Source organism: Doryrhamphus excisus, linkage group LG3 (assembly GCF_037039965.1).
Source record: "Doryrhamphus excisus strain RoL-2023G ecotype Guam linkage group LG3, RoL_Dexc_Guam_v1.1, whole genome shotgun sequence".
Taxonomy (NCBI): domain Eukaryota; kingdom Metazoa; phylum Chordata; class Actinopteri; order Syngnathiformes; family Syngnathidae; genus Doryrhamphus; species Doryrhamphus excisus.
Window position 1 is genome coordinate 12,293,915 of NC_136359.1, and position 27,113 is coordinate 12,321,027.

Genomic DNA, 27,113 nt, shown 5'->3' on the forward strand with positions numbered 1-27,113 from the left:
AAATGGGGAGGGAGGGGAGGTTATGATGGTGGGGAGAGAAGGATGGTGGGGTATTTAATGACAGGGGAAAGTCTATGTAAATAACAATAAACTTTGCGACTGGCAAGAAATACCTGTTTGTTGAGCCTTTGTTTTTAGAAATATTCTCAATAACCCGGACTTCCTTATATGGGCATGCCTAGGCTTAAGCTGTGTGTGCATATAGTGTTTATACAGCATGCGGAGGGAGTGTGACCAATCACAGTAGAATGGGCTCGGCATAAGGCGTGCCTGGAAAAGGGCCGGGAGTTTCAGCAGAATGCAGAAAACACTGCAGGAAGACGTGCAGAGATCTGGAAGATTTAGAAAGCTTTCTGTGTGGGTTATCATGTGTAGCTGCTCTGTAGGAATCCAAAACTCAACACAAAAGCTTGAAAATGAGCGTATGAGGTCCCCTTTAATTTTAGAATACAGTATGTAAATTGGAAGCGACCTAGTTAGCTCTGTAGCCTGCTAATACTTAAAGCCATGGTCATATCATAATGTGGTGGAAACAATAATTTGAGTGTAAATGGGACTCTTACTGTATTGTTTCATGTCAACAGGGCTCTAATAATGGTATTGTAGTGAGAAAGTATAAAGCAGGTTTTCTATACTCTTAAACTATGAAAATGTTCTGTGTATTAATATTGAATACTACTTCGCAGAACCAATTAACCGTGATAAACAAGGAATGATCCCGTCCACCAGATGGCATACTTTTGCCCATTCAAAGCATGCAGCAAAATCACACCTTTTTACTGTTTTCTGCACAGGAGCCTTTCTACCAAAATAATGAGTATGTGTTTCTATTTATTGTGTAAAACTAAAACGGGGACAATCAATCAATCAACATCAATTTAAAAGCAGGAAATGAATACAGACCCACAATCCATCAGTACGAGACTAGAGTTAGTTTTTCAGAGAAGTGCACCATACAACTACACACATTAGCAGTCAACACGGTCGTCAGATCTTATCTTTATGTATTCTCACAGATGGTGCATTCAAGGACCGTTGAATAAAGTGCAACACGTTGCCAGGAAAATGCAATAGACACGTATTCAAGAGTCAAATTGCATGTTGAGTACTATAAATGTGTATATGTTGACAGCTCTGCACTAACATTGAAAGTACTCCCTGCCTCTTGCTACTACTCATGGATGTAGATGCTTATCGAATTGTCAACCACAAAGGGATTTACATTCTGAATAAAAATGTGTGTGACTGTAGGGTATTCTGGGTTGGGTTGCGTTTTTCTTCTCAATGTAAAAGGTTTTGGATGTTTTTCAATACAAAAAATGATACCATGTAAACATACTGGCTTTCAAAAGTTTAAATCCCTGAAATATAATCATGGAATTCAATGGAAAAATACAAAAAGACACACAAAATGCAGAGAATGTGTTGCATTTGTGAGAGCTCACATGACAGTTGTTGGTTCTTTGTCTATACAACGTCGAGCATCATGTGTGCGGCGCCCTCTATGGCCTGGCTGACTACTGACACATGGTAATGTACTTTAGCCCAGGCGTTAGCTTTTCCCGACGACATGGCTCTGGAGCAGGCGTCACTTAAACCAGGGAAGGTCCTTGCGCCGGTGTCGCTTGAGGCCCATATAACATGCCTGTAAATTAAAATGATGCAGTTGTTGAAAAATATGATGTATTTTTCTGTGTTATTATCTATAATACAAACATTAACTGTTTTTCCTAACCTGTATCCATATTTATTTGGGAATGCCAGAGGGTTCAAGAAAGCCCGTTCCTGCAACATAAGCTGATCATTGATCTTCCGCACTTTCAGTGGCCTGAAACAGGTGAGACAGGGGCAGTCATTGTTAAATCTGCAAGCGGGCAGAGGAAATTATACATAACTCTACAGTATGTAAACTATATATATTTGTATATTACGTTTCATTTGCCAAATCTGAGCTTCCAATGACTTGATCTAAACGGGTAGCAGCACTGCGGTAGCTGGCAACTGCTCGCTTTAACGGTTCTGGAATGTAATACAGATGCATTTACTAATTTTCACAAACCTTCCTCTATTGAGTGATAGTCCTTACCCATGGAAATATTCTTAGCACGTAGTTCCGTTTCATAAAGTTTCAGTGCTAAGTCAAGGTAGTCCTCCAAACTCTCAGCATAGTCACTGCAGTTCAAAGGCAACACCAGACTGTCTGCCAGTCGTACCAGGATGCTCCCTGCAGTTCTGGCGACGGCCTGATGTGTGTAGAACCCTACGAGGAAGGAACACGTAGCAGATTAGTCAGTCACAAATCTGCAGGGAGATCATACATCAGGAGAGCAAGACTGAAACAGGAAGGGAGCTTAATGTGACGTGGCGATCTACCGGTAGATCAGGGTCGATGTAATGAGCACTCCTGCCTTAAATTGTCACAAACATGCTCCAAACTGGAGACGCATATTACACATAACACAGATCCTTTCGCCGAAGGATAAAAAAAAAAGTTTCCCACAGTGTATTGATTTTAAAAAAATACGATAGATCCAGAGTGTAGTGCGGACTACACTCTTCACATGAATGAGGTGTAACATTCTGTCAGAGTTTGGTCAAAATCCATGATTTAAATGCAGAAAAATGAGCAGCTGAAATATAGTACCGTAAGTTCCATCGTTGAACTTAAGTTCGCTGAACTTAATCAATCAGATTGTGTTTTTTTCTCTACATACCGGAAGAAAGTATTAGACACCGTTTCCCCTCCCTCATTATTCCATATGTTTGCAGTATATTTTTGATGAGGTTATAGCTCCAAATCACTGTAATCTGTGTGCCTAGCCCAGGGGTGGGCAAACCTTTTGACTCGTGGGCCGCGTTGAGTTAACAAAATTGTGCGGGGGGCCAGACCATATATTTAACACACACACACTATTTTACGCTCATAATTCTAACAGTCCGCCTTGAATTATTAGTCTAATTTCATTTGTAAAAGTGTCATACCATCAGCTATATGTCCTCATTTCCCTTAAACTACAAAATTTAATTTTACATTTTTTTTAACTGAATAAGACATATTAAAAGTTGAAATACTCCGAAAATAACTGGCGGGCCGGATTCAAACACTTGGCGGGCCGCATTTGGCCCCCGGGCCGTAGTTTGCCCACCCCTGGCCTAGCCCCACTGAGTGACGGCACCATCTCTGGTATTTTTTTCAGGAGGATGACTTGTATAATATGAATAATAACATCGAAAAAATAACATGAAGAACAATGCACGATACAGCACCGGGATCAATGAATCTCGAGGCATAGTCGTAGGTGTCGTATGCTGTGTGGTACGCTGGATAAATCCTGGCATTTGTTTTAGTCTGTGTGGAGAAAAAGACAGATTAGATACTAATAGAATTTACATACATGATCTTTTACTTAATACCACAACAAACCATTTAAGAATTATTTCAATATGTTTCAGTGTATTGTAATGTTTTTTTTTATCTGGAAGTTTCCATACCCTGTCATAAGTATATGAAAGGTCCACGGAAGTGATTCCCAAGTGATGGACAAAGGGGGCATAATCACTCCCAGCTCCTGTCAGGTACCCCATCCTGTTGAAGGAAACAAGCAAAGACAGAACAGTACATTGATTGACATGAAAGACTTCCTCTTTTGATGCTTTAACTGCTTACCAAGGAATAGGTCCATAGACGGGGCTAGTTCTGTTAGAATACTGGATCCACTTATCATACACTGACATTGAGTCCTGCCCGGGAGCCTTTACCTGGTCAACAAAGATACTTAGGATCAGACAAAACCATCAGACCTCTAACAGCTTGTGAAGAACACTTCTCCAGAGTGAGACAGAGTTGTATTTTAATCTGCAGCTGACACCTGTGTAAGACCGTTTACCTGTTTAGCAGCTGTGAAGATGACGTTCTGTAATGATGGCATTCCCGATGCTCGGAGAGAGGCGTTGGCTGGGGAGAGCAAAAAAAAAAAAAAGAATTGTGTTTCAGATTGTCAACTGTGGCCTGTGGAATGTTGGTCCACTTCTCTTCAATGGCTGTGCAAAGTTGCTGGATAACAGCGGCAACTGGTATACGCTGTTGTATACGCTGGTCAAGCACATCCCAAACATGTTCAATGGGTGACATGTCCGGTGACAAGTATGCTGGCCATGCAAGAACAGGGACATTTTCAGTTTTTTCCAAGAATTGTGTACAGATCCTTGCAACATGGGGCCGTGCATTATCTTGCTGAAACATGAGGTGATGTTCATAGATGTATGGATGAGGCAAATGGTGGTCACACCAGATATTGACCAGACCCCCAATAAAGCAAAAAAAAAAAATTGTCCATCTCAAAAACAAAAGGATTGCGTTTATACTTTTGTTGAGTATATATACACATATACAGTTGTACAGTATATTGTAGTTACAGTGCATCCGGAAAGTATTCACAGCGCTTCACTTTTTCCACATTTTGTCATGTTACAGCCTCATTCCAAACTGTATTAAATTAATCTCTTACCTCAAAATTCTACACAAAATACTCCATTATGACAATGTGAAAAAAGTTTTTTTTGACATGTTTTGAATTTATTAAAAATAGAAAACAAAAAAATCACATTTACATAAGTATTCACAGCCTTTGCCATGAAGCTCAAAATTGAGCTCAGGTGCATCTTTTTTCCACTGATCATCCTTGAGATCTTTCTACAGCTTAATTGGAGTCCACCTGCAGTGAATTCAGTTGATTGGACATGATTTGGAAATATAATAACTGTCTATATAAGGTCCCACAGTTGACTGTGCATGTCAGAGCACAAACACCAAGCATGAAGTCAAAAGAACTGTCTGTAGACCTGCGAGACAGGATTGTCTTGAGGCACAAATCTGGGGAAGGATACAGAAACATTTCTGCTGCTTTGAAGGTCCCAATGAGCACAGTGGCCTCCATTATTCGTAAATGGAAGACGTTTGGAACCACCAGGACTCTTCCTAGAGCTGGCCGGCCTTCTAAACTGAGCGATCGGGGAAGAAGGGCCTTAGTCAGGGAGGTGACCAAGGCCCCGATGGTCACTCTGTCAGAGCTCCAGCGTTCCTCTGTGGAGAGAGGAGAGCCTTCCAGAAGGACAACCATCTCCTCAGCAATCCAGCAATCAGGCCTGTATGGTAGAGTGGCCAGACGAAAGCCACTCCTTAGTAAAAGGAACATGGCAGCCCGTCTGGAATTTGCCAAAAAGCACCTGAATGACTCTCAGACCATGAGAAACAAAATTCTCTGGTCTGATGAGACAAAGATTGAACTCTTTGGTGTGAATGCCAGGCGCCATGTTTGGAGGAAACCAGGCACTGCTCACCACCAGGCCAATACCATCCCTACAGTGAAGCATGGTGGTGGCAGCATCATGCTGTGGGGATGTTTTTCAGCAGCAGGAACTGGCAGACTAGTCAGGATAGAAGGAAAATGAATGCAGCTATATATAGAGATATCCTGGATGAAAACCTGCTCCAGAGCGCTCTTGTCCTGCTGAAAAATGAACCTTCGCCCCAGCCTGAGGTCAACGACCCGAAGCACACAGCCAAGATCTCAAAAGATTGGCTTCAGAACCACTCCGTGAATGTCCTGGAGTGGCCCAGCCAGAGTCCAGACTTGAATCCGATCGAACATCTCTGGAGAGATCTGAAAATGGCTGTGCACAGACGTCTCCCATCCAACCTGATGGAGCTTGAGACTTATTGCAAAGAAGAATGGGCAAAACTGCGTAAAGATAGGTGTGCTAAACTTGTGGGATCATATTCAAAAAGACTTGAGGCTGTAATTGCTGCCAAAGGTGGATCAACAAAGTATTAAGCAAAGGCTGTGAATACTTATGTAAATGTGATTTTTTTGTTTTCTATTTTTAATAAATTCAAAACATGTCAAAAAAAACCTTTTTTCACATTGTCATAATGGAGTATTTTGTGTAGAATTTTGAGGTAAGAGATTAATTTAATTCAGTTTGGAATGAGGCTGTAACATGACAAAATGTAGAAAAAGTGAAGCGCTGTGAATACTTTCCGGATGCACTGTATATTCCTTTTGTTTTAACCTTTACAAAGAAGTATTCATTTGACAATATTCATTCATTTTCTACCGCTTTTTCCTCACGAGGGTCGCGGGGGTGCTGGAGCCTATCCCAGCTGTCTTTGGGCGAGAGGCGGGGAACACCCTGGACTGGTCGCTAGCCAGTCACAGGGCACATATAGACAAACAACCATTCACACTCACATTCATACCTATGGACAATTTGGAGTCACCAATTAACCTAGCATGTTTTTGGAATGTGGGAGGAAACCGTAGTACCCAGAGAAAACCCACGCATGCACGGGGAGAACATGCAAACTCCACACAGAGATGGCCGAGGGTGGAATTGAGGTCTGTGTGCTAACCACTAGACCACCGTGCCGCCCATTTGACAATATACAGTCATTTATTATTGTGTACTGTATTTGCAATATGTTGTAGAACTGTATCATATTCTGGATTGTCCAAGTGTATCTATGTAATGTTGTGTTTTGTGCAAGTATGTGAGTGTTCTAATATGATTTATATTGTGAACACAAAGCGTCTTACCAAAAACGGATATATCCACGTTGATGTAAGCTACGGTGCGTTCACTGAGCTTGGTGAAGTATTGCTGAAGACAACAAAAGTTTCCATTGGAGGGCACTTGTTTCTCATTAGTTTTGCATGTCAAACATTCACCTCTGTGTATTCTGCCGACCCAATGAGGCCAAACTCTTCCGCTCCCCAGCTTCCAAATATAATTGACCTGCGAGGCCGCCACTTCCCTGCAGCAAAAAGAAATAGCAGCTTTCTCTCAGTCCCCATAACCTTGTAAACAAACACGTTTACAGACTACCTACCTTGCTTGACCTTCTTGCCAAGAACCCGTGTTAGTTCCAGCATGACGGACGTCCCACTGCTCGGGTCGATAGCACCGTGAACCCAACTGTCTCTGTGGTTTCCATAGATCACGTATCTATCTGTGGACCGTAATGATACCACGTCGTAGCGTCCACAAAGAGGTGTAAAATGTCATGTATTGGTCACTGGTCTCACCTGGCTCCACACTGCCTCTGATGACTCCCATCACATTGGAGGAGTTCTTTACCTCCTCGTAGTTGAAGATGTCCAATTTCACATCACTGAAAAATAGAATTAAGAAATTGGTACACTTTCTTCAAAAGACGCAGTTTATAGGAAATTCTATTCAGTTGTGTTCACAAACAGTACCATCAAATAACGTTTTGGAGCAAGTTGATATAATTATACCTGCTTATATGTTATTAGCAACATCATTTCTTTTGCTTTTTGATTCAAGTTTTTGTAATAAATTCATGACTGTTGCAGCGGCGACCCTGACTCAAATGTTGTTTTTTACTAACTTTTACTAACTTTACTAGTTTGTAATTCACATTGCGTCCATATTGTTGGAATCAGCAGTGTCTTTTTGAGCAAAATGCAAAATAAATACATAAATATTGACAATTTGGGGGGAATTTAGAGTTACTGGCTTCCTCCTGCAGCACTACTGCATGGCATTTCCAATGAAAAGTTTGGGAACCCTGTATCCACACAACTCCTGTCAGTTGCCCGCCTCAACCCGTTGTGTTGAGCTTGACTATACCTGTTGTTGAAGGCAGAAGTGGGCCTAAAACCCGGACCACCGAAGTTGTAGGTGCAGTTAAAACTTCCCTGCCATGCTTGTGGAGCTTGTGCTCCATCCAGCTCACTGAAACAATACATGGACGCTTGTTTAGAACTTCTTATTTATCTCCATTTATACACCATCAACACATTGACAAACCATATTAATATGTAAGCATCCTCAAAGCCGATTGGTTGAATAGGAATGGGAGGGAGCCCTGTAATGTTCTTCGCCGGAATTCTGTATGTATCCTCTGCAAAATAGACAACAATAATGTCAACAACCTTCATGTGTCCTTGTGTGTGACCTATTGTAAAGGTCACCAAGTGCAATATACTGGTAAAAGAAACAATAAAGTAATAAAAGATGCAATCAAATACACCATATTTGCTCTGTTTACCTTTGGCAGCAAAATAAGGAGTGAGCAGGTCTCCGTAGTGAGAATTAAATGAGCCTCTCTCCACACCGGAAGGTGGCATGTACCAGGAATGTGGGTATGTTTCACTGGTGTCTGACATGAGACCATCATTAATGTCCCAAGGGTCCGTGTAGACAAGCACGCCAATGACACCATAAGGGGCTGCGTTGATGGCCTAGAATAAAATGAAAACCTGATTTAATTAACAGAAAGACTGGTATGTACGTAGGTCGGTAGAGAGGTAGATGGGTAGCTCACTTTGGCTGCTCTCCCCGCCCCACCGTATCTTGTGATGGCGATGGTGCCTCTGAGGTCCAGTGTCTGGTTCAGTAGCTTGTAGTCACCTACTCTCCCATAGTTTGCATACACCAGTTTCCCCTGAAAACCATTGACAAGCAATCAACTGTTATGTAACACAATTTAAAAACAACATCATTTAAAATAGCACAGTTATTATTGGGTGATGGATGGTGAATAAATAATACAATTAAATCCCTCACAACATTGAAGACTATTTGTAAACATATTTATTAGAATATCTTGCAGCCAGGCTGCATGGCCGTCAAGTGGTTAGCGCGCAGGCCTCACAGTTAGGAGACCTGACTTCAATTCCACCCTCGACCATCTTTGTGTGGAGTTTGCATGTTCTCCCCATGCATGCGTGGCTTTTCTCCAGGTACTTCGGTTTCCTCCCACATTCCAAAAACATGCTAGGTTAATTGGCGACTCCAAATTGTCCATAGGTATGAATGTGAGTGTGAATGGTTGTTTGTCTATATGTGCCCTGTGATTGGCTGGGACAGCTGGGATAGGCTCCAGCATCCCCTGCAACCCTAGTGAGGATAAGCGGTAGAAAATGAATGAATGAATGAATATGGCAGCCCTAGCCCTGTTGGATGATCAACCCAAGTCGGAACTTTATTACTCATTTAAGCGACACGTGACTAGTACACTTAAGTTGGGTTTTTTAGTTATATTGTTCTTGTATAACATCTTTTTATATGAGTTAAACATTTATCCAACACTCTGTCAAAGCTGTCATTAAATTTTATGATTTTCTGTACAAGTGTTCACGCTCAGTGGGGCTTTTTTAGTTGTTTACCTGAGGGTGCCCAGCAGGAGAGTAAGCAGCGTAAGGTTGAACCACAGTCGGATCATTTTGGTCCAAAGTGTAAGCCTTCTCTTTCTCTCTGACCATGTGCATGATACTATTGGAGGCGTTGACTGGAATAAACAAGTCAGTGTGATTGCTCAGTGGCTCCATATGTGCACACTGTGAACCGACTGTTCTGCATGGCATTGAGGTTTGAATTTGATGGACTTACCCACAGTGACCTTATTGGGCCTGTTGGGATCAGGGAAGGACAGATAGACCATGTATTCCTCTCTCCAGGCCCGATCCAGACCACTTTCAGGATCTTGCCATCTTTTCAGCATCAACTGCACTGTTTGCTCATCTCCAGCTGTGGTGGCCATGTGAGGCACTTTAGTCAACTCCCTAAAGAAGTTTGAACACATGTTTTCTGAAATAAATCAAATAGGAGTCCTAACATTGACCCAGAATGGGAGATGTTATACAACGCTGACGCTTATCCAGAGCTGAAGTTCTATTACCAGTAAGTGCCGTGCAAGAGCACATAAGAATTAGTGTTTTACCTGCAAAAGTCTGTCATACTGTGTTTTAGATTAGGACTGTAAAAGTAGGGATAGGCGTAATCATCAATTATCTGTCAATTATGCAGAATTGACTGCAAATTTGCTGTCCAAAGAAGCACAAGAGATTGAAAAGAGTGAGATTTTTTTTTTCCAAAATAAATTAAGATACCAAATATAACTCTCAAAAATACTAGCGAGGACCATGCACAAACTCACCTAAGGTTCTCCTGAATGTGCATGTTGTCCACCTCAGACAAGAACTCCTCCACCATCTTCTCGTCCACATCTTTGGCCACATCTTTCACCCAGGATGCCGTGGAGCTGCTACTCTTCTCGATGCCGTAGTGTCCGATCAGGATACCAGCAGTCAGGACGGCTGCACCACATAAAAGTCCAATTAACACCTTCTTTATCATGTTTCTTCCAACTTCAGAGTACTATCAGAATGAATGTTGATGAAGAGAATGTTTGCAAAGTCCGGAATGATCCCTACGACAGTAGTAAACTCATGACCATAACAATTGCACCCGGGTGATAACAGTTACTCTTAAATGTTTGAACTACGAGATGGACTTTATCCTTTTGTGAGTGCATGTGTATGAGAGGGAAAGAGTGTTTTTTGCCCTGTTTGTAGTCCTTTTTCGTAGTAGTAGTAGTAGATTAGTGTATAGTGTTGAAATACAGTAAAAATTAATCTGCTAACTGACCTCATGCCACTACATTCATTCATTTTCAATGAATAAATCCTCATTCGGGTCACAGTAATATGCTAGAGCAGGGGTGGGCAAATATTTTGACTCGTGGGCCGCATTGAGTTAACAAAATTGTCCAGGGGGCCAGAACATGTATTTAACACACACATTTTCCTTTAATGATTTGTCTAATTGTAGCTGTATGTTCTCATGTGGCTTTTTTCAGGAGCACTTTAAACATCAAACTATGTCACAAAATTTTACATTTAAAAAAAAAATGACTAAATAAGACATGTTGCCAGTTTGTATGTTAAAAGTTGAAATACTGAAAAAGCAACTGGCGGGCCGGATTCAAACACTTGGTGGGCCGCATGTGGCCCCCGGGCCGTAGTTTGCCCACCCCTGTGCTAGAGCCTACCCCAGCTCACTTCAGGTGAGAGGACCTGGACTGGCCACCAGCCAATGGCATGCATAGAAACCCACGCACCCACAGGGAGAACATGCAAAATCCACTCAGAATACAGGGGTGCCATATAATTAAGAAGTTGGAGTGGCACTGCCATACTCTTTTTGTTTATTAAATACAATCAATTTATTTAGGTAAAGATATCCTAAGAACTACATTATTTTTGATTGGCCCGCAGCATATAGTCGACACAAAAACTACAGCAAAGGCTGGAAAAAATAAAGTCAAATGACAGTGAATTAAAACATGAGAAAGACAAATATTGCAATATGAAGATGAGGAAGCTACCTACAGTATGTACTGTACATTTTACTCAAAGCTATACTGCCCCCTTGTGGCAGTAGTATTGCATAGACACTATATTTTCCTATTCGTAAACAATAAATGTAATCTACAAAATATTCATAACGAAACAAACATATTGCCTTTGGAACTACAGATTAAAATATGATATAGTAAAATATACAATGTATGGCTATGTAAAACGCGTTTTAGCAAGCCGATGAATTAAAAGTATGTTGAAGTAAAGATGAAGTAAAAGTATGTTTAGCAATGTATTAACATCGTGTGATTTTAGATTTGTTTTCAATCAGTGAAAACTTTATCAATTACGTTAAAAGGAGTTTACAATTTAATTTCTGTCAATTTTACAGCGATGAAAATGATAAGAGGCGGAAGTACATTACTTACTTGTGGCTTATCTTCCTCAACGTCTTCAATCAAAACCAGTGCTGCCCTCTTGTGGTGGTTTATTATATTACATAAACAGAGACGCACGCGAAACTTGTTCTTGTTGTCTTATTGTTCTTGTTGTTCTTATTGAGCGCTAAAATATCGTGTTCGTCAAAACTGGTTCATGAATATCTTTGAAATCAATGTTTTGGTAAGGTAAACTGTTCGTAGATACGTGAAGCAAGTTCAAATCTCCCAGCATGCATTTCTTCTTCTTGGTGACAGAATTCCTTTTTTGTGTGTCTCAGGTGCTCGAGGCTGCCGGGCGCAACAGTAAAGGTAAACATATTGATTGATATATTGTAGAATTTAGATAAATTAATGAAATATAGTAATATAGTCATTTAATGTAGCATTTAATGTAATGCAGAATTCGATGAAGGCTTTATTGAAATCAAAGTCATTTTTTTATATTTCGTTGTTGTTTGGATGCGGAAATAGTTTATTTTTTATGATTCAGCGTATGGTTTAGCGTATGTTTTTATTTCTATTATTATGTTTTCACATTAACCTGTCATTAATTTCAAATAGTGGACTCAGAAAAACTAAAGTTATTATTATTTTATTTGGCGGATTAAACAACAGACTGGGATAATACAGTCAATAATATGTCACACTGGAAAATGTGTTATTTTTGTGTTGCCAAAAGTACTTCCGACTGTTGATTTAACGCATAATGTCTACCTATATTTCAGTTCGGGGTGTACCCCACCTCTTGCCCGAAGACAGCATGAATAGGCTCCCGCATAGGCTCCAGCATACAAAGAAAATGGATGGATGGATCTTTGTGTGGTTGAACTCGTTTTGTTAAAAATGTAATTGAATGTTGTCATTTTCAGATAAAGCCTCAAGCTAAATTAAGAACATGCTACATGATTTGTGAACACATTTCTCACGTATGTTATTGCTGTTACAGGTGGCGGCCTGTCTGAGTTTCCATCATGCACGTGGCTTTGCTGGTGCTGTTTGTTTACTTGGGTTCCTTGTTGGGAGCACATCTACCATATAAAAACCCAGGTGACATCACTGGTGCTCACCCCTTCCCTTGGGACCAGATGAGACTCCCAAAAACGGTCTTCCCTGTCCACTATGAAATAACCATTCACCCCAACTTGACCACCTTGGACTTCACGGGTGTTGTTCGCATCCAGCTGGATGTACGTAACGATACCAACACCATTGTTCTCCACGCCATGCAGTTGAAGACCTTCAATGTGAAACTCTGGACACCGGAGAGTGTAACGGCTCTGCGGGTTCTGGAAAATCCTTATTATCAGCAAATTGCCTTGCTCTCAGACGAGGTGTTGACCAAAGGGAAGTACTACGAGGTGCAGTTGGAGTTTTCCGCCAAGCTTTCCGACAGCTATCATGGGTTTTATAAGAGCAGCTACCGTAAAAGCAGTGGAGAAGTCCGGTAAGGCTTTTTTTTATGGCATCACACATTACACTTTTTCTTGGTACCCCTGAACAATCAAATGAGATTGCACTGAACCTTTTCACTTTTGATACCATACTGATATTGCATCCATGACTATTATACCAATATTAATTTGATATCAACACGTATTATACATACTTTCATTATTTATTTTGTAGTGTGGAATGCCCCTTCATATGCGTGGTGAGGTTGGTCCTATTAAACTTTCCCAGTTCTGCGTCACCACGGGAAATTTGTGCATGACAAGTTTTGTACTCAGCTGGAACGCCTTTTAACTGCAACACACTTGGCATCACTCTTGCTAGTCTGAAACTGACATGTAGTGAATGGATAATTACATATTAATTTTACTTATAAGTACATAAACAAACAATAATAATGTTCATATTAGTACATTGTTGGGGTTCTTTACTGTCGTACATTGTTAGGTAGGTTGTTGTTTGTAATTGTCCTAGATCTGTGAATTTTAAATAATTGGGATTCAGTGAATAGGGGCTTTGTGCATTTGCTAGAACGAGCATTGTGGATTATCCTAAGGTGACCTTTTTTGCAGTGCACTTTTGTATTTGGTTTCCCCATATGGCCACACGATAATTCAATTATGATAACACCGGAGAACAAGACAAACATTTACAGCTGAAGAAGCCTTTTGGATTAAAAGTGAAATGAGTCCAATATCCACAATACAACATTGTGTAGCTCACATATCGACGAGTATTGGTTCCGCCACAGAATTAACCCACATAAACAGAATCTTCCAAATACAGTATATAAAATTTTAAATCTTAACATTTTTGATCAAATTAACTGATATGTATTAACTGATTGTTGACAGTTACAATGCCCATGATGGGTGTACAGTATGTAGATTCCTGAATACAACCGTACATTGATTAATACATTTTATATATATATTATAATTTTATAGCCCCTTTTACCTGTGTTGTTGTACATAAATATCATTATTAGGATCCTAGCATCCACGCAGTTTCAAGCGACCTTTGCCCGAACTGTCTTCCCTTGTTTTGACGAGCCCGCCTTCAAAGCCAACTTCACAATCTCCATCATTCGAGAGCCGCGTCACATCGCCATATCCAACATGCCTAAGGTACAGACGTGTCTCCAACCAGGAGAAGTTCCTGCAGGTTGAAGAGACATTAAAAATGTTTGAATGTAAGGTATACCGTATGTGTAAACTCACCTGACTTGTTCCTCTTGTTTTCTCACTGTTGATACGCACTTTAATATCAGACAAAAACAGTACAGTTGCCTGGAAATATGCTTGAGGACCTCTTTGGCACCACAGTAAAGATGAGCACATACTTGGTGGCCTTCATTGTGTCTGACTTTGAATCTGTGAGCAGGAACACCCAGCACGGCGTTAAGGTGATGACATTTTCAGGAACTAATTAATCGTGTGGTGTAATACTCAAGCGTGTGTTCTTAATTGCCAGATTTCCGTGTACACTGTACCTGAGAAAATCAACCAGACAGGCTTCGCACTGGATGTTGCTGCCAAGCTGCTAGATTTCTTCAGCAGTTACTTCAATATTGCTTATCCGCTGCCGAAACAGGGTCAGTATTGAAATGCAAAACTATTAACGAGGGGTGTAAGGAGCTCACAAGACAAGATTGGCTCTGCGAGAACAAGGCGAGACAAAAGTGCAATAAGCAAATATGGCCAATTTTTTTTTTATTTATCTCAGTCACCAAACAATGCAGGTGATTTTTGAAATATTTATTGTTCCACTGTATTATTATTATTTTATTACAATTATTACAATTTATGATAACAAATAAACTACTAATGTTGGTCTACTCTGCCTCTTGCCCAAAGACAGCTGGGATTGGCTCCAGCAGACCCACAATCCTAGTGAGGATAAGCAGCATAAAAAAGTGGAAGAATGGATAATAATAATAACAGTAATACATCAAAATAATGCATTTTTTTTAATCTCACAGGCAGTTTATACTGTCTGTCAAACATTTGGAGCATTTCTTGAAATGCTGGCTTTTCAACTGTATTAAAGAGTAGAATTTTTTTTACAGTGTAGTGACCCTCGTGAGGAAAAGCGGTAGAAAATGAACACTCGGCTGCACGTCAACCAAGTGGTTAGCGCGCAGGCCTCACAGCTAGGAGACACGAGTTCAATTCCACCCTCGGCCATCTCTATGTGGAGTTTGTTTTTGATGCAATTTCTGCTGTATTTATTAGTAACCCTGTGAAGTGAACTTAATACTAAGCATAATACACAGACAGTTAAAAGTTACTTACCTGTTTGCTGCTGCCCCCTGTAGACTTGGCTGCTATCCCTGACTTCCAAGCAGGAGCGATGGAGAACTGGGGCCTGACCACCTACGGAGAGGCAGCCCTTCTCTATGACCCCGACCAATCATCCGTCTCAGACAAACTGCAGATCGCCAAGATCATTGCTCATGAACTCGCACACCAGGCAGGTGCTATGGAGAAGAAAAAGCACAGGAAATTGAGACAGCACTTTTTTCAGAAACACTGTCCTCTGTGTCCAGTGGTTTGGCAACTTAGTGACAATGGAGTGGTGGAATGACCTGTGGCTCAATGAGGGGTTTGCCAAGTTTATGGAGTTGATTTCTCTCGATGTCAACTATCCGGAGTTGCAAGCGGTGAGAGTACAAGAAACGGAAATTCATCTTATAATTCATCGTATAAAACCCTTTAAACCTTATCTATGTTCTTCCTAGAACAACTTATTCTTGGGGAACTGTTACAATGTCATGGAGATTGACAGTCTCAGATTATCCCATCCCATCTCCACCTCTGTGGAAACCCTCACAGAGATCCAAGAAATGTTTGACGAGCTGTCTTACGACAAGGTGTGTATCCATGTTTATTCCTCCAGCAAATATTGTAATATAAGACAACTGGCTGAGTAACCTGGTCTCGACCAGTTTAGACTAAGTTACCATGGTGATGCAGCTGCTTTAAAAGAGAGCTACCTTCACTGAACTGGCTTCTCAGAATACCCCCTAAGACTCTGTAAACTAACTGTAAAACAAGTACATCCAGAATGCTGCTGCTCGAGTCCTGACTAGAACCAGGAAAGTTCAGTGTATACCCTGACTCTCACCCAAAGTCAGCTGGGATAGGCTGCAACATACCCCTGAGACCCTAGTTAGGACAAGTGGCGTAAGAAATGAATGGATGGGAATAAACTTGCCTTGCTTTCTATTCCAGGGAGCGTGCATTCTGAATATGATAAAAGACTTCCTGACACCCGAGGCTTTTGAGGTCGGGATCATCCGCTACTTGAAGCGATACAGCTACCAAAACACTGTCAGCAGCCACCTGTGGGAGATACTGATTGATGTGAGTGTCACTTTAAGGCATTGTTTGTGACCATGATGTTTGAACTAGAACATGGGTCAGCAACCCACGGCTCCAGAGCCGCATGTGGCTCTTCAGCCTCTTTGTTGTGGCTCCCTTCACAATGCTCAAGTATTTTTTTAACACCTGAATGGGGAAAAAATCTGACTTTCTGTGAGACCCTGAATGAATCCTGGCAGAGTTCTGACTAGTGATTGGATGAGCTTGAGGAATGGTGGGGAAGCGGGTGTTTATGCTTCACATGTGGCAAGAAACAACAGTTTGTTGTATTCTGCTGTTAAAACTGATAAAATCAAGAAAGATATTGTTTTTAAATTATTTTTTTGCAGCTCCAGCCTATTTTCCTTTGGTGAGCGTGGGGGTAAAATGGCTCTTTTGATATTAAAGGTTGCCGACCCCTGACGTAGATCTAAAAACTTTGAAATTATGAGCTCTTCTGTTGTTTTTTCTATGCAGTATTCTCCTTTCTTTAACACAGCACAAGTCAAAATATTTATTTTTTTCTGCTCCCCAGAAGACACGCCTCACACATCAAGCTCATATTTTTGATTATTTGACTGACACAAAGTTAAATTACATTCAACAATTTCTAACAGTAAATAGATAGAGTTTGCTCATCCTTACAAAATGTTTTATATTTTTAACAATGTGTGCATTTCCATATCAGATTTGCAATGTGGATGATTTGGAAGAAACCTCACCCAAGCAAAAAGAGTTCTGCGCACAACGTGATCCAGAATTTGTAAGTTTTCACTTTGATGAAATACCTAAAATCTGATGGGATTCTTTGTATAGTTATGTCATTTGTGTGCGTAAAAACAGTATACTGACAAGTTCAATGTCAAGACCATCATGGACACGTGGACGCTGCAGCAGGGCTTCCCGCTGGTCAGTGTGACCGTCAGATCCCGCAAAGTCAAGCTCACTCAGGAGCGCTACCTGAAAATAGCGGACACCACCTCCTCTAAAGAGTAAACAAGTTTACTATTTTTGTTTGTTTACAACAATTCAAAGAACTATTCTCAAATCAAATTAGATAGACATTACTTTTAAGAATAGTTTACTTTTCAGCCTTTAACAGACGTTTCTTTATGCCGTTGTTCTATGGAATGAAGGGAGGTGCTGAAAAGGTGGAGGCGAGAGAAGAGGAAAACAGACACCCATGCACATTGAGGCCAACAAAATTCAAAGTTCATTTTAATTTATTGTGTGATCAATTCATTCATTTATTATCGTCTCAAGCCTAGTGCCCACTGAATGACAAATATTGTCACATTGTAATCTTGCAGTAAGCCTTAAGGCTGATGTATGCTCCAGTGTGGTTACTTACTTGCTCCTGTTATAGCTCGTGGTCGGGGGCAAAGTCCAATTTTTTTTTTTAGTGTTGATAGTGCCAAGAGCTATCTGCTACTGCTGCTTTATTGTGACGCATACAATGCAGTGTGGAGGATGTACCACATGATCGAGTGCTTATCCAAAGAGACGGAATGGCTGACATTATTTAGGGGATGTTAAGAACAACTGGTCGATAGTAAAGTCTAAATCCGATCCAGAATGAATAACTGCACACTTTGTTTTAATAGACCCATTTTTGCACAAACACAATTTATTTTTAACTACAGCATATATTTAATATAATTATGTTTGTAAGGTTGATCTGGTTGATCCCTCTTACCTACAAGACGAGTGCCTCCAACATAACACACCACCACCTGATGAAATCAAAAGCGGGTAAGAGGCTGATTTGTACACTTTTATTTGACTTGTTATTGACATATTTAACTGAGCCCCTCGCCTGTAGACATGCTGCGCTTACCAGATGAGGTTGAGTGGTTGAAATTCAACGTGGACATGAGTGGCTACTACATTGTCCACTATACCAATGACGGTTGGCGCTCCATTATTAAACTGCTGCAGAACAATCACATGGCGCTCAGCGGCAAAGACCGAGCCAGCCTCATACACGACGTCTTCCTGCTAGCCAGGTCAGGGATTATCTTGAAGGAGCATTGTAATGATATTTACTGTCTTCAACACTAAAGCAATGATAATATTAATAATCAAATTAATTATAACAGATGATAATTACAAGCTTTGTAACTTTAAGAAACGCTGCTAGAGCGGCTGCCGGCACCAGACCTGCCCTCCTATGGTTCCTTGTTAAATGTTTAAAAGTGGACTCATTTGACTTAGAATGAGCAACAATTCGGTAAAAATGAATTATGCCTTAATAAGATGTTGAATTTATAGTTGATGTGTAGTGACTGTGTATTATCTGACTGGAAATACCATTATAAAATGTCAAAAGTTTACAGTGCATCCGGAAAGTATTCACAGCGCTTCACTTTTTCTACATTTTGTCATGTTACAGCCTCATTCCAAACTGTATTAAATTAATCTCTTACCTCAAAATTCTACACAAAATACTCCATTATGACAATGTGAAAAAAGGTTTTTTTTGACATGTTTTTAATTTATTAAAAATAGAAAACAAAAAAATCACATTTACATAAGTATTCACAGCCTTTGCCATGAAGCTCAAAATTGAGCTCAGGTGCATCTTTTTTCCACTGATCATCCTTGAGGTCTTTCTACAGCTTAATTGGAGTCCACCTGCAGTAAATTCAGTTGATTGGACATGATTTGGAAATATAATAACTGTCTATATAAGGTCCCACAGTTGACTGTGCATGTCAGAGCACAAACACCAAGCATGAAGTCAAAAGAACTGTCTGTAGACCTGCGAGACAGGATTGTCTTGAGGCACAAATCTGGGGAAGGATACAGAAACATTTCTGCTGCTTTGAAGGTCCCAATGAGCACAGTGGCCTCCATTATTCTTAAATGGAAGACGTTTGGAACCACCAGGACTCTTCCTAGAGCTGGCCGGCCTTCTAAACTGAGCGATCGGGGAAGAAGGGCCTTAGTCAGGGAGGTGACCAAGGCCCCGGTGGTCACTCTGTCAGAGCTCCAGCGTTCCTCTGTGGAGAGAGGAGAGCCTTCCAGAAGGACAACCATCTCTGCAGCAATCCACCAATCAGGCCTGTATGGTAGAGTGGCCAGACAAAAGCCACTCCTTAGTAAAAGGAACATGACAGCCCGTCTGGAATTTGCCAAAAAGCACCTGAATGACTCTCAGACCATGAGAAACAAAATTCTCTGGTCTGATGGCTTCGTCTGGCCACTCTACCATACAGGCCTGATTGGTGGATGGCTGCAGAGATGCTGCAGAGATGGTTGTCCTTCTGGAAGGCTCTCCTCTCTCCACAGAGGAACGCTGGAGCTCTGACAGAGTGACCATCGGGGCCTTGGTCACCTCCCTGACTAAGGCCCTTCTTCCCCGATCGCTCAGTTTAGAAGGCCGGCCAGCTCTAGGAAGAGTCCTGGTGGTTTCAAACGTCTTCCATTTACGAATAATGGAGGCCACTGTGCTCATTGGGACCTTCAAAGCAGCAGAAATGTTTCTGTATCCTTCCCCAGATTTGTGCCTCAAGACAATCCTGTCTCGCAGGTCTACAGACAGTTCTTTTGACTTCATGCTTGGTGTTTGTGCTCTGACATGCACAGTCAACTGTGGGACCTTATATAGACAGTTATTATATTTCCAAATCATGTCCAATCAACTGAATTTACTGCAGGTGGACTCCAATTAAGCTGTAGAAAGATCTCAAGGATGATCAGAGGAAAAAAGATGCACCTGAGCTCAATTTTGAGCTTCATGGCAAAGGCTGTGAATACTTATGTAAATGTGATTTTTTGTTTTCTATTTTTAATAAATTCAAAACATGTCAAAAAAAACCCTTTTTCACATTGTCATAATGGAGTATTTTGTGTAGAATTTTGAGGTAAGAGATTAATTTAATACAGTTTGGAATGAGGCTGTAACATGACAAAATGTAGAAAAAGTGAAGCGCTGTGAATACTTTCCGGATGCACTGTATTTTGAAGAAATTCTTTCTCCTTTTAATGATATAATATGACACTATTGACCTCTATGTCATTCGTGTGTTGCAGCATTGGGAAGGTTGGCCTGGAAACTGCTCTTGACCTGTCTACGTATCTTTCCAAAGAGACTGACATTGTGGCTGTGAGTCAGGGCCTCGGACAACTCTTACATATCTATAAACTGATAGAGAAGAGAAAAATTGGTCATCTCGAAAAAAGCATGAAGGTTAGCAAAGGCAGCTTTGTGAACATTACACCTTTTTCAAATGTTTTTGTCTGTCGTATGTGAAGCAAGATTCTTACCAAGCGTTGGTAATTAAGTTACGCAAGCAATGAATGAAATGTGGCATCACTGGTTTATTTCTGTGTATGGATGAGCCACGTCCACGGTTGTAATAGTGATATGCTGGTGACTCGTTTCCTTGACTCACAATAGGGAAAATTTGCCACTTAAACTAATGAATTACTTATGTTATTGTTAAACAGATTGTATAACCTTGTGCTATATGAGCATACCAACACGTACACGGTCTAGGGACAGCAAGCATAATTACAGTTGAAAACGAAAAAAAATGGCTACAACTACAGTATGTATTATGGACTATCAGCCGTACTCTTTACTACTGCAGTGAACTTTGGTGCAGATTTAGTTCAGAGCTGGAGTTCAGCCAGTGTAGGCCATGAACAGGTTCTGCACCAGATTAATTTTCTGTTGCTCTGGGCAGCTGTGTCATTACGTCGTTACATGTTACACCTCTGTTAAGGAAATAAGAATCAGTTGATAAGCACGAGTCACGCATGTTTAATACCGGTAAAGTTTATTATGTCACACTTCCGGCCGGAAAGCCATGAGGAGCTTTTACTTGGAAGATGACTCATCTTCTGTCGGGATTTGGCAAAAGAAGGTGGTCCACTCACCCTTTGTATAGGAGTGCCACCACAGGGACTTGTACACCGGCAGGACAATATGCTTACGGCATGCTAAATGGCATGCTGTATATGGCAAAAGAAAATAAAATACAAACAACTTGACTTAAAAGACAACTTGTTTCAGTAGGGACTTAATATGCTCATTTTTGTCCCTTTGTATTGAGATATGGACTCTATAGAGCAGCTACACACTTTCTAGATCTTCCAGAATCTGCTCCTATTCCATCTGTATTTCCTTGGATTTCCAAATTGGTCTGTTTTAATTTATTCCACTAATGACCCGCCTTCGGGCACGGCCACTCCACTGTGATTGGCGCTATGGACTATTTCCGTACTACTGCCGAACTCTAATTTCTAATTTGGAGTTGATAATAAATGAAGGAAATCTATGGAGAACTACTTGAAAAGGGTAGGTACCACTGGTGTGGTGGAACTCAAGAGAAGCTGAACGTAAAGGCGTTGTCTTCACCCCGCCTGCTCGAGGAGGAGCACTCATTGTCGGATACACTTTGTCAGAGTCACCCCGGTGCTGTGGAGCTCAGGGGCCGAACGTGAGGGCACCATGTTTACCATGTTTACCAAGTACAGATTGTGGTGAAAAAGGCTATTAGCAACTCAAGACATCAGTGAATTTCTAATTTGCATGCATGCAGGTAAGATGCTCCCTGTAAATATGGATTAACTTATTGAAACTGAGGGATCAGGCTCAAGATAGGCTAGAAGACAAGTGACTGTGATCCATGTTTAGCTAGCAATTCATGTCAAGTACACTGTCCGGCCAGGTTCAACAAACACAGCCATAAATGCATGCAAAGAAAGTGACATATTCACAACAACAACACGATAACAACGTTTACTGATATTGGGTTGTGATGAGTATGATATGTTTTATGGCAGTGATAGCCACAGAAACCATATAGTACACATGGCACAGAGATGAAGACGGAAGGCATAATATAAAAAAATCTAGAACAAACAAGAACAATTCATCCAGAACTGGACGAACTGAACGATAACTTTCTGGTGGTAATGTCTGGTGTAAATGTCACTTGCACATCTTTCTCCAGTTGCTGGAAGGAGTGATTCAATGGTATTTTCCACGACAAAAATAAGATTAATACAGTAAAGTCTCGTTATATCGATATTGTCGGGAGTCGGAAAAAATATCGATATAACCGGACTGTCGATATATCCGATCCTGCGCCGAACTGCATTAAAAGTGGGCAATAATGCTAAAATTAATCTTTGCTTAAGGATTTCAATACCAAAAAGGAACACGGTGAACGGCTGCTTCCAGTCAACTTTATTTTTCACACTTCCACCACCAGAGCACAGCACACACACCGATTCCCGCACTTCCTGGTTCACAGGTCATGCTCAACCCGCCCCACATCGCTGGCCAAACACATGCCTGCAACAGAAGAACCAACTGCGTTCGTGGTTTCTCTCGTGTGTATAGAATCTATACACACGAGAGAAACCACGAACGCCAGCATGTACATATGAAAAACAGTGATTATTGCAAGCGATAAAAAGATATCTGAATACAACACAATTAAATACATGTATTTGTACGCTTGTGTCTTCGTTGGAATAGGTGTGTATGCTATGTCAGTTGGTTCTTCTGTTGCAGGCATGTGTTTGGCCAGCTATGTGGGGCGGGTTGAGCATGACCTGTGAACCAGGAAGTGCGGGAATCGGTGTGTGTGCTGCGCTCTGGTGGTGGAAGTGTGAAAAATAAAGTTGACTGGAAGCAGCCGTTCGTCGTGTTCTTTTTTGGTATTGAAATCCTTAAGCAAAGATTGATTTAAGCTGCTTTTGTATCGATATAAGCAGACCAAATTGGCTGGCGGGAGATGAAAAGGGCATCGTAGTAACCGGATTATCATAATAACCGGGTAACGGAACTAATTATATCATAAAAGACTAGAAATTTGCCGGGAAATGAAAATAGTATCGTAATAAGCAGTAATTCGTTATAACTGATATCGATATAACAAGACTTTACTGTATGTGTTTTGGTGTCATGTTGTACTTTAAACTGTAATTTAAAATGTACTTTAAAAGTCAATTCCACATAGGTGATGGAATTTCCCTTATTTATAAACCATTGACTTCTGTTGGCAGATTTACATTGTGGAACTCTTCAAGGCCTTGATCAACCAACAGAAGTGGGATGACTCGGGTACTGTTACACAGCGAATGCTGCGCAGCAACCTGCTGCTCTTTGCCTGCGTCAGGAACTTCACTCCTTGCGTAACTAAAGCCAGCCAGCTGTTCAACATGTGGAAAGCCTCGGATGGCAACATGAGGTCAGAGGTCATGATCACACCCGCCATTCTCTCATGCATGAATGATGATGACACATGACGGGTAATTAGGATGTCTGTATTTCTCAGCCTCCCCGTTGATGTCACCATGGCTGTGTACGCTGTCGGGGCTCAAACATCGGAAGGGTGGGATTTCCTGTTTGAGAAGTACCGCCGGTCTGTGCAAATGTCCGTTAAAAGTCGCATAAAGACTGCCTTGACTTTAACCCCACTACATCATAAGCTCCAGTGGTACGTACCTTATGTCAAGTCGAATATGAAAGCTAGTGTATTCTATGGTTACAGTGTTTTGAATTTTAAGAAGCTAAATAAAAACATAAAAAGAAATATTTCTGTCAAATTGTAAAAAAAAACAGCATTTCCTTTTTAATGTAGAACTCCTCCACTTCTGTCTGCAGGATTATGGAGCAGTCTCTCCTTGGTGAGGTAATAAAAACTGAAGAGCTTCCAGATGTGATGATCTCCGTCAGCAGGAACCCCCAAGGTGACAAACTAGCATGGGACTTCATCCAAGCCAACTGGCAGACCTTGATCCAAAAGTGAGTGGTGAGCCACCCTGTGAATGATTATTATCACAGGACTATGATTATTATGGCACAGGACGCCACGTTTGTTATCATGAAATTGAATAACATATAGGACAAGTGTGGACATGTGTTCTACTTTCATGTCGGCACTTTACATGGTCCACTCTGATTTCCAAACTCTCAGGGACTATTAGGTAAGAAGCCTTATCATTTTTGAATGATATCCAGTAGATTGCTGAGCATGCTGAAATCAGGTCAAGTCTGTGGCCCACTATTCTAATAAGCTTCTTCAGGCCCTCAAATTTTTAATACTTATATAATAAGCACAACCAAGTTTTAATATTACATGTGGAGTACCCCAGGGGTCAATACTGGGACCAAACTTGTTCAACTTGTATATCAATGACATCTGTAAAGTTATGTAAGGTTTAAAGTTGGTAGTATTTGCGGATAGGCTGCACGGCGACGAGTGGTTAGAACGCAGGCCACATAGCCAGGAGACCCGAGTTCGATTCCACCCTCGGCCATCTCTGCGCGTCGTTTGCATGTCCTCCTCGTGCATGCATGGGTTTTCTCCGGGTACTCTGGTTTCCTCCCACATTCCAAAAACATGCTAGGTTAATTGGTGACTCCAAATTGTCCATAGGTATGAATGTGACTGTGAATGGTTGTTTGTCTATATGTGCCCTGTGATTGGCTGGCGACCAGTCCAGGGTGCACCCCAACTCTCGCCCAAAGACAGCTGGGATAGACTCCAGCACCCCCCGCAACCCTCATGAGGATAAGCGGTAGAAAATGAATGAATGAATTATTTGCGGATGATACTACTGCCTTTTGTTCTGGTTGAAGTACAGAAGAGATCATTAAAAAGGTCAGAGATGAAATGGTCATATTACAACAAAGGTTTTATAATAATAGATTGTCAAAACAAAACAAAAATAATGTTGTTTGGTCATAGTAGAAAAGATACTCACGAACATGATGGTGTACACTTTGAAAGGGTGAATGAAAATACATAATAGGGGATCATAATAGGTGAAAAAATGAGTTGGAAATAGAAAAATACACCTTACACTGCTTTATGTATTAAAAACAGGAAGTGAATAAATGTAATAATTGTATTTTAATACTAACCCATGTAATATGCTTGCCATCTTTGTCCTCCTTTTGGATCCATGTGGATCTGTGAATCGAATTATGTTATGTATTCCATTGTAACTTGATGCATGTTCAAATAAAATGAAACCATTACCATTACCAATAACTGACTACTGATGTTGCAGGTTTGGACTTGACTCCTCCGCTATCATGCAAATGGTTACGGGAGTGACCTGCCATTACTCCACAATGGAAATGCTGGATTCGGTAAGTTACAGTGTCTCAATTAGAATGTCTGGGAAGAATCAATACTTTTGTTTGAGCTGTATCAAAAACACTACATTCAGCTGTGATCAGTTTTAATGAACACGGTCAGAGCGGTATTGACGCCTTTGGTTTTTTTTTAAATGTGAAAACAATTTGCTCATTAAGAGGATAACCAAAAAAAAGAAGCCATCAGGACTAGGGTTGGGCATCGTTTGAATTTGAGCAATTCCAGTTCTGATTCCTCATTTCGAACGGAATGGAACAGAACAATGGTAGGGCAAACAGAGCCCCCCAAACATGCAAGGTTTGTAGTTTTGGAGTATTATCCTCCACAATGTCCACTTCCCTGCAGTGGTCATGCCAGCCTCAGTGGATAAAATGGCTACTTTAGCAGCATAATTGTGTTTTCAAACATTGGACTTAGTACAAGAAGGACCTTTCTGATTTAAACTATGTTTTGGTAAGATTCGGTTCTTTGCATGTGCTCAGGTGCAAAAATTCTTTGACTCTCTAACAAAGACAACAGGCTCAAGGATGAGCTGTATCCAGCAGGCGTACGACACCATCACTGATAACATCCGATGGACCAAAAGAAACCTCCCCACGCTGCAGTCCTGGCTGAGCAAACGCAACAGACGTGTGCATGAGGACTTGTAATGTTTACACAAAGGGGAATTATATCAATGATTTTTAGCCTTTTTCTTCTTCCTCTGATAGTTAAAGCAAAATGTGTCAGGTGGGGCTGAATTTAAAATGTGGGTGTTTATATGTACAGTATCTTTATATGTAGTATATGTATATATGCATATGTACCCCCCAAAAAAACAAGGAATTAAACAGCCACAGTGATATTACTGAAATGAAACAGTCAAACACATTAGCGGTAATAGTAGTCATGAAGATGTGAACTAAAATCGTATTATAGACTCATAGTTCATTCATTCATTCATTCATTCATTTTCTACCGCTTATCCCCACAAGGGTTGCGGAGGTGCTGGAGCCTATCCCAGCTGTCTTCAGGCGACAGGCGGGGTACACCCTGGACTGGTCGCCAGCCAATCACAGGGCTAGGCTCATAGTTGAATGTGTTTATTCTTTTTTTTAAGAGCAAAGCTTATGGTAATCCTGACAAATAAACAAATCTCATCAGCGACTTTTTCCACCTAAAAGAAAAAGGCTAAAAAATTCGGATAAACAAATAAATGAACAATAATCCATAGCGCTTGGGATTATGACCAATCACAGTGGAGTCCGGAACAATAAAGCAACCTTCATTTATTTATTTATTTATTTAGTGACGCTGAAAGGATTATGAGCCACTAAGTCCATCGATGTTGACGGTCTTCCTTGCCTTCATTTTTAATTCTTTATTAACACAAATTAGGCCATGTTTACTGTATATTAAAATAGACTGTTAATAACAAAAACAAGATGTTTTTTGTTCAAATGTATGCTCAGCAGCAGGTGTGGGAATGGTACAATCTTCACATTTGTATATGGTTCGATGGCAACATCAATAGTCGAATCAGACTCCTGCAAATTGAAGAGTCAAATAGTTGACTCCTCTAAAACATCC

General features: G+C 40.8%; 2 protein-coding genes across 3 annotated transcripts; one reads left to right on the forward strand and one right to left on the reverse strand.

Moving 5' to 3' along the window:
* Positions 1–874: 874 nt before the first annotated feature.
* Positions 875–11,798, reverse strand: naaladl1 (N-acetylated alpha-linked acidic dipeptidase like 1). 2 transcript variants are annotated; one of them, XM_058069963.2, is made up of 20 exons: positions 11,597–11,798; positions 9,965–10,124; positions 9,418–9,590; positions 9,195–9,316; positions 8,351–8,470; positions 8,075–8,267; positions 7,834–7,927; positions 7,654–7,758; positions 7,086–7,171; positions 6,890–7,009; positions 6,729–6,814; positions 6,597–6,660; positions 3,888–3,955; positions 3,668–3,759; positions 3,493–3,586; positions 3,268–3,349; positions 2,087–2,260; positions 1,932–2,019; positions 1,736–1,828; positions 875–1,645 (listed from the first exon to the last, which is right to left on the reverse strand). In XM_058069963.2, the coding sequence occupies exons 2-20, from the start codon at positions 10,018–10,020 to the stop codon at positions 1,468–1,470; spliced, it is 2,088 nt and encodes a 695-aa protein (XP_057925946.2). In that variant the 5' UTR covers positions 10,021–10,124; positions 11,597–11,798; the 3' UTR covers positions 875–1,467. The 2 variants fall into 2 exon arrangements, with proteins under 2 accessions (XP_057925946.2, XP_057925944.2); XM_058069961.2 differs by lacking the exon at positions 11,597–11,798 and having other exon boundaries at positions 9,965–10,285.
* Positions 11,682–26,926, forward strand: erap1b (endoplasmic reticulum aminopeptidase 1b). Its single transcript, XM_078789663.1, has 20 exons — positions 11,682–11,789; positions 11,887–11,917; positions 12,555–13,052; positions 14,046–14,184; positions 14,328–14,462; positions 14,531–14,651; positions 15,375–15,529; positions 15,606–15,719; positions 15,798–15,929; positions 16,291–16,422; positions 17,108–17,182; positions 17,263–17,411; positions 18,092–18,171; positions 18,242–18,425; positions 20,455–20,611; positions 23,443–23,627; positions 23,715–23,876; positions 24,044–24,184; positions 25,456–25,537; positions 26,027–26,926. The coding sequence occupies exons 3-20, from the start codon at positions 12,580–12,582 to the stop codon at positions 26,192–26,194; spliced, it is 2,784 nt and encodes a 927-aa protein (XP_078645789.1). The 5' UTR covers positions 11,682–11,789; positions 11,887–11,917; positions 12,555–12,579; the 3' UTR covers positions 26,195–26,926.
* The last annotated feature ends 187 nt before the right edge of the window (positions 26,927–27,113 follow it).

Excerpts from the sequence above, each read along its gene's own strand:
- naaladl1 (XM_058069961.2), bottom strand. The coding sequence starts at position 10,164 with ATGATAAAGAAGGTGTTAATTGGACTTTTATGTGGTGCAGCCGTCCTG. Across the intron at positions 7,172-7,653 it reads ACTTCTGCCTTCAACAACAG|TGATGTGAAATTGGACATCT; the intron begins GTATAGTCAAGC and ends TCTATTTTTCAG. Across the intron at positions 7,010-7,085 it reads CAGAGGCAGTGTGGAGCCAG|ATAGATACGTGATCTATGGA; the intron begins GTGAGACCAGTG and ends TACGGTCCACAG.
- erap1b (XM_078789663.1), top strand. The coding sequence starts at position 12,580 with ATGCACGTGGCTTTGCTGGTGCTGTTTGTTTACTTGGGTTCCTTGTTG. Across the intron at positions 17,183-17,262 it reads CACAACGTGATCCAGAATTT|TATACTGACAAGTTCAATGT; the intron begins GTAAGTTTTCAC and ends GCGTAAAAACAG. Across the intron at positions 20,612-23,442 it reads ATCTCGAAAAAAGCATGAAG|ATTTACATTGTGGAACTCTT; the intron begins GTTAGCAAAGGC and ends TTCTGTTGGCAG.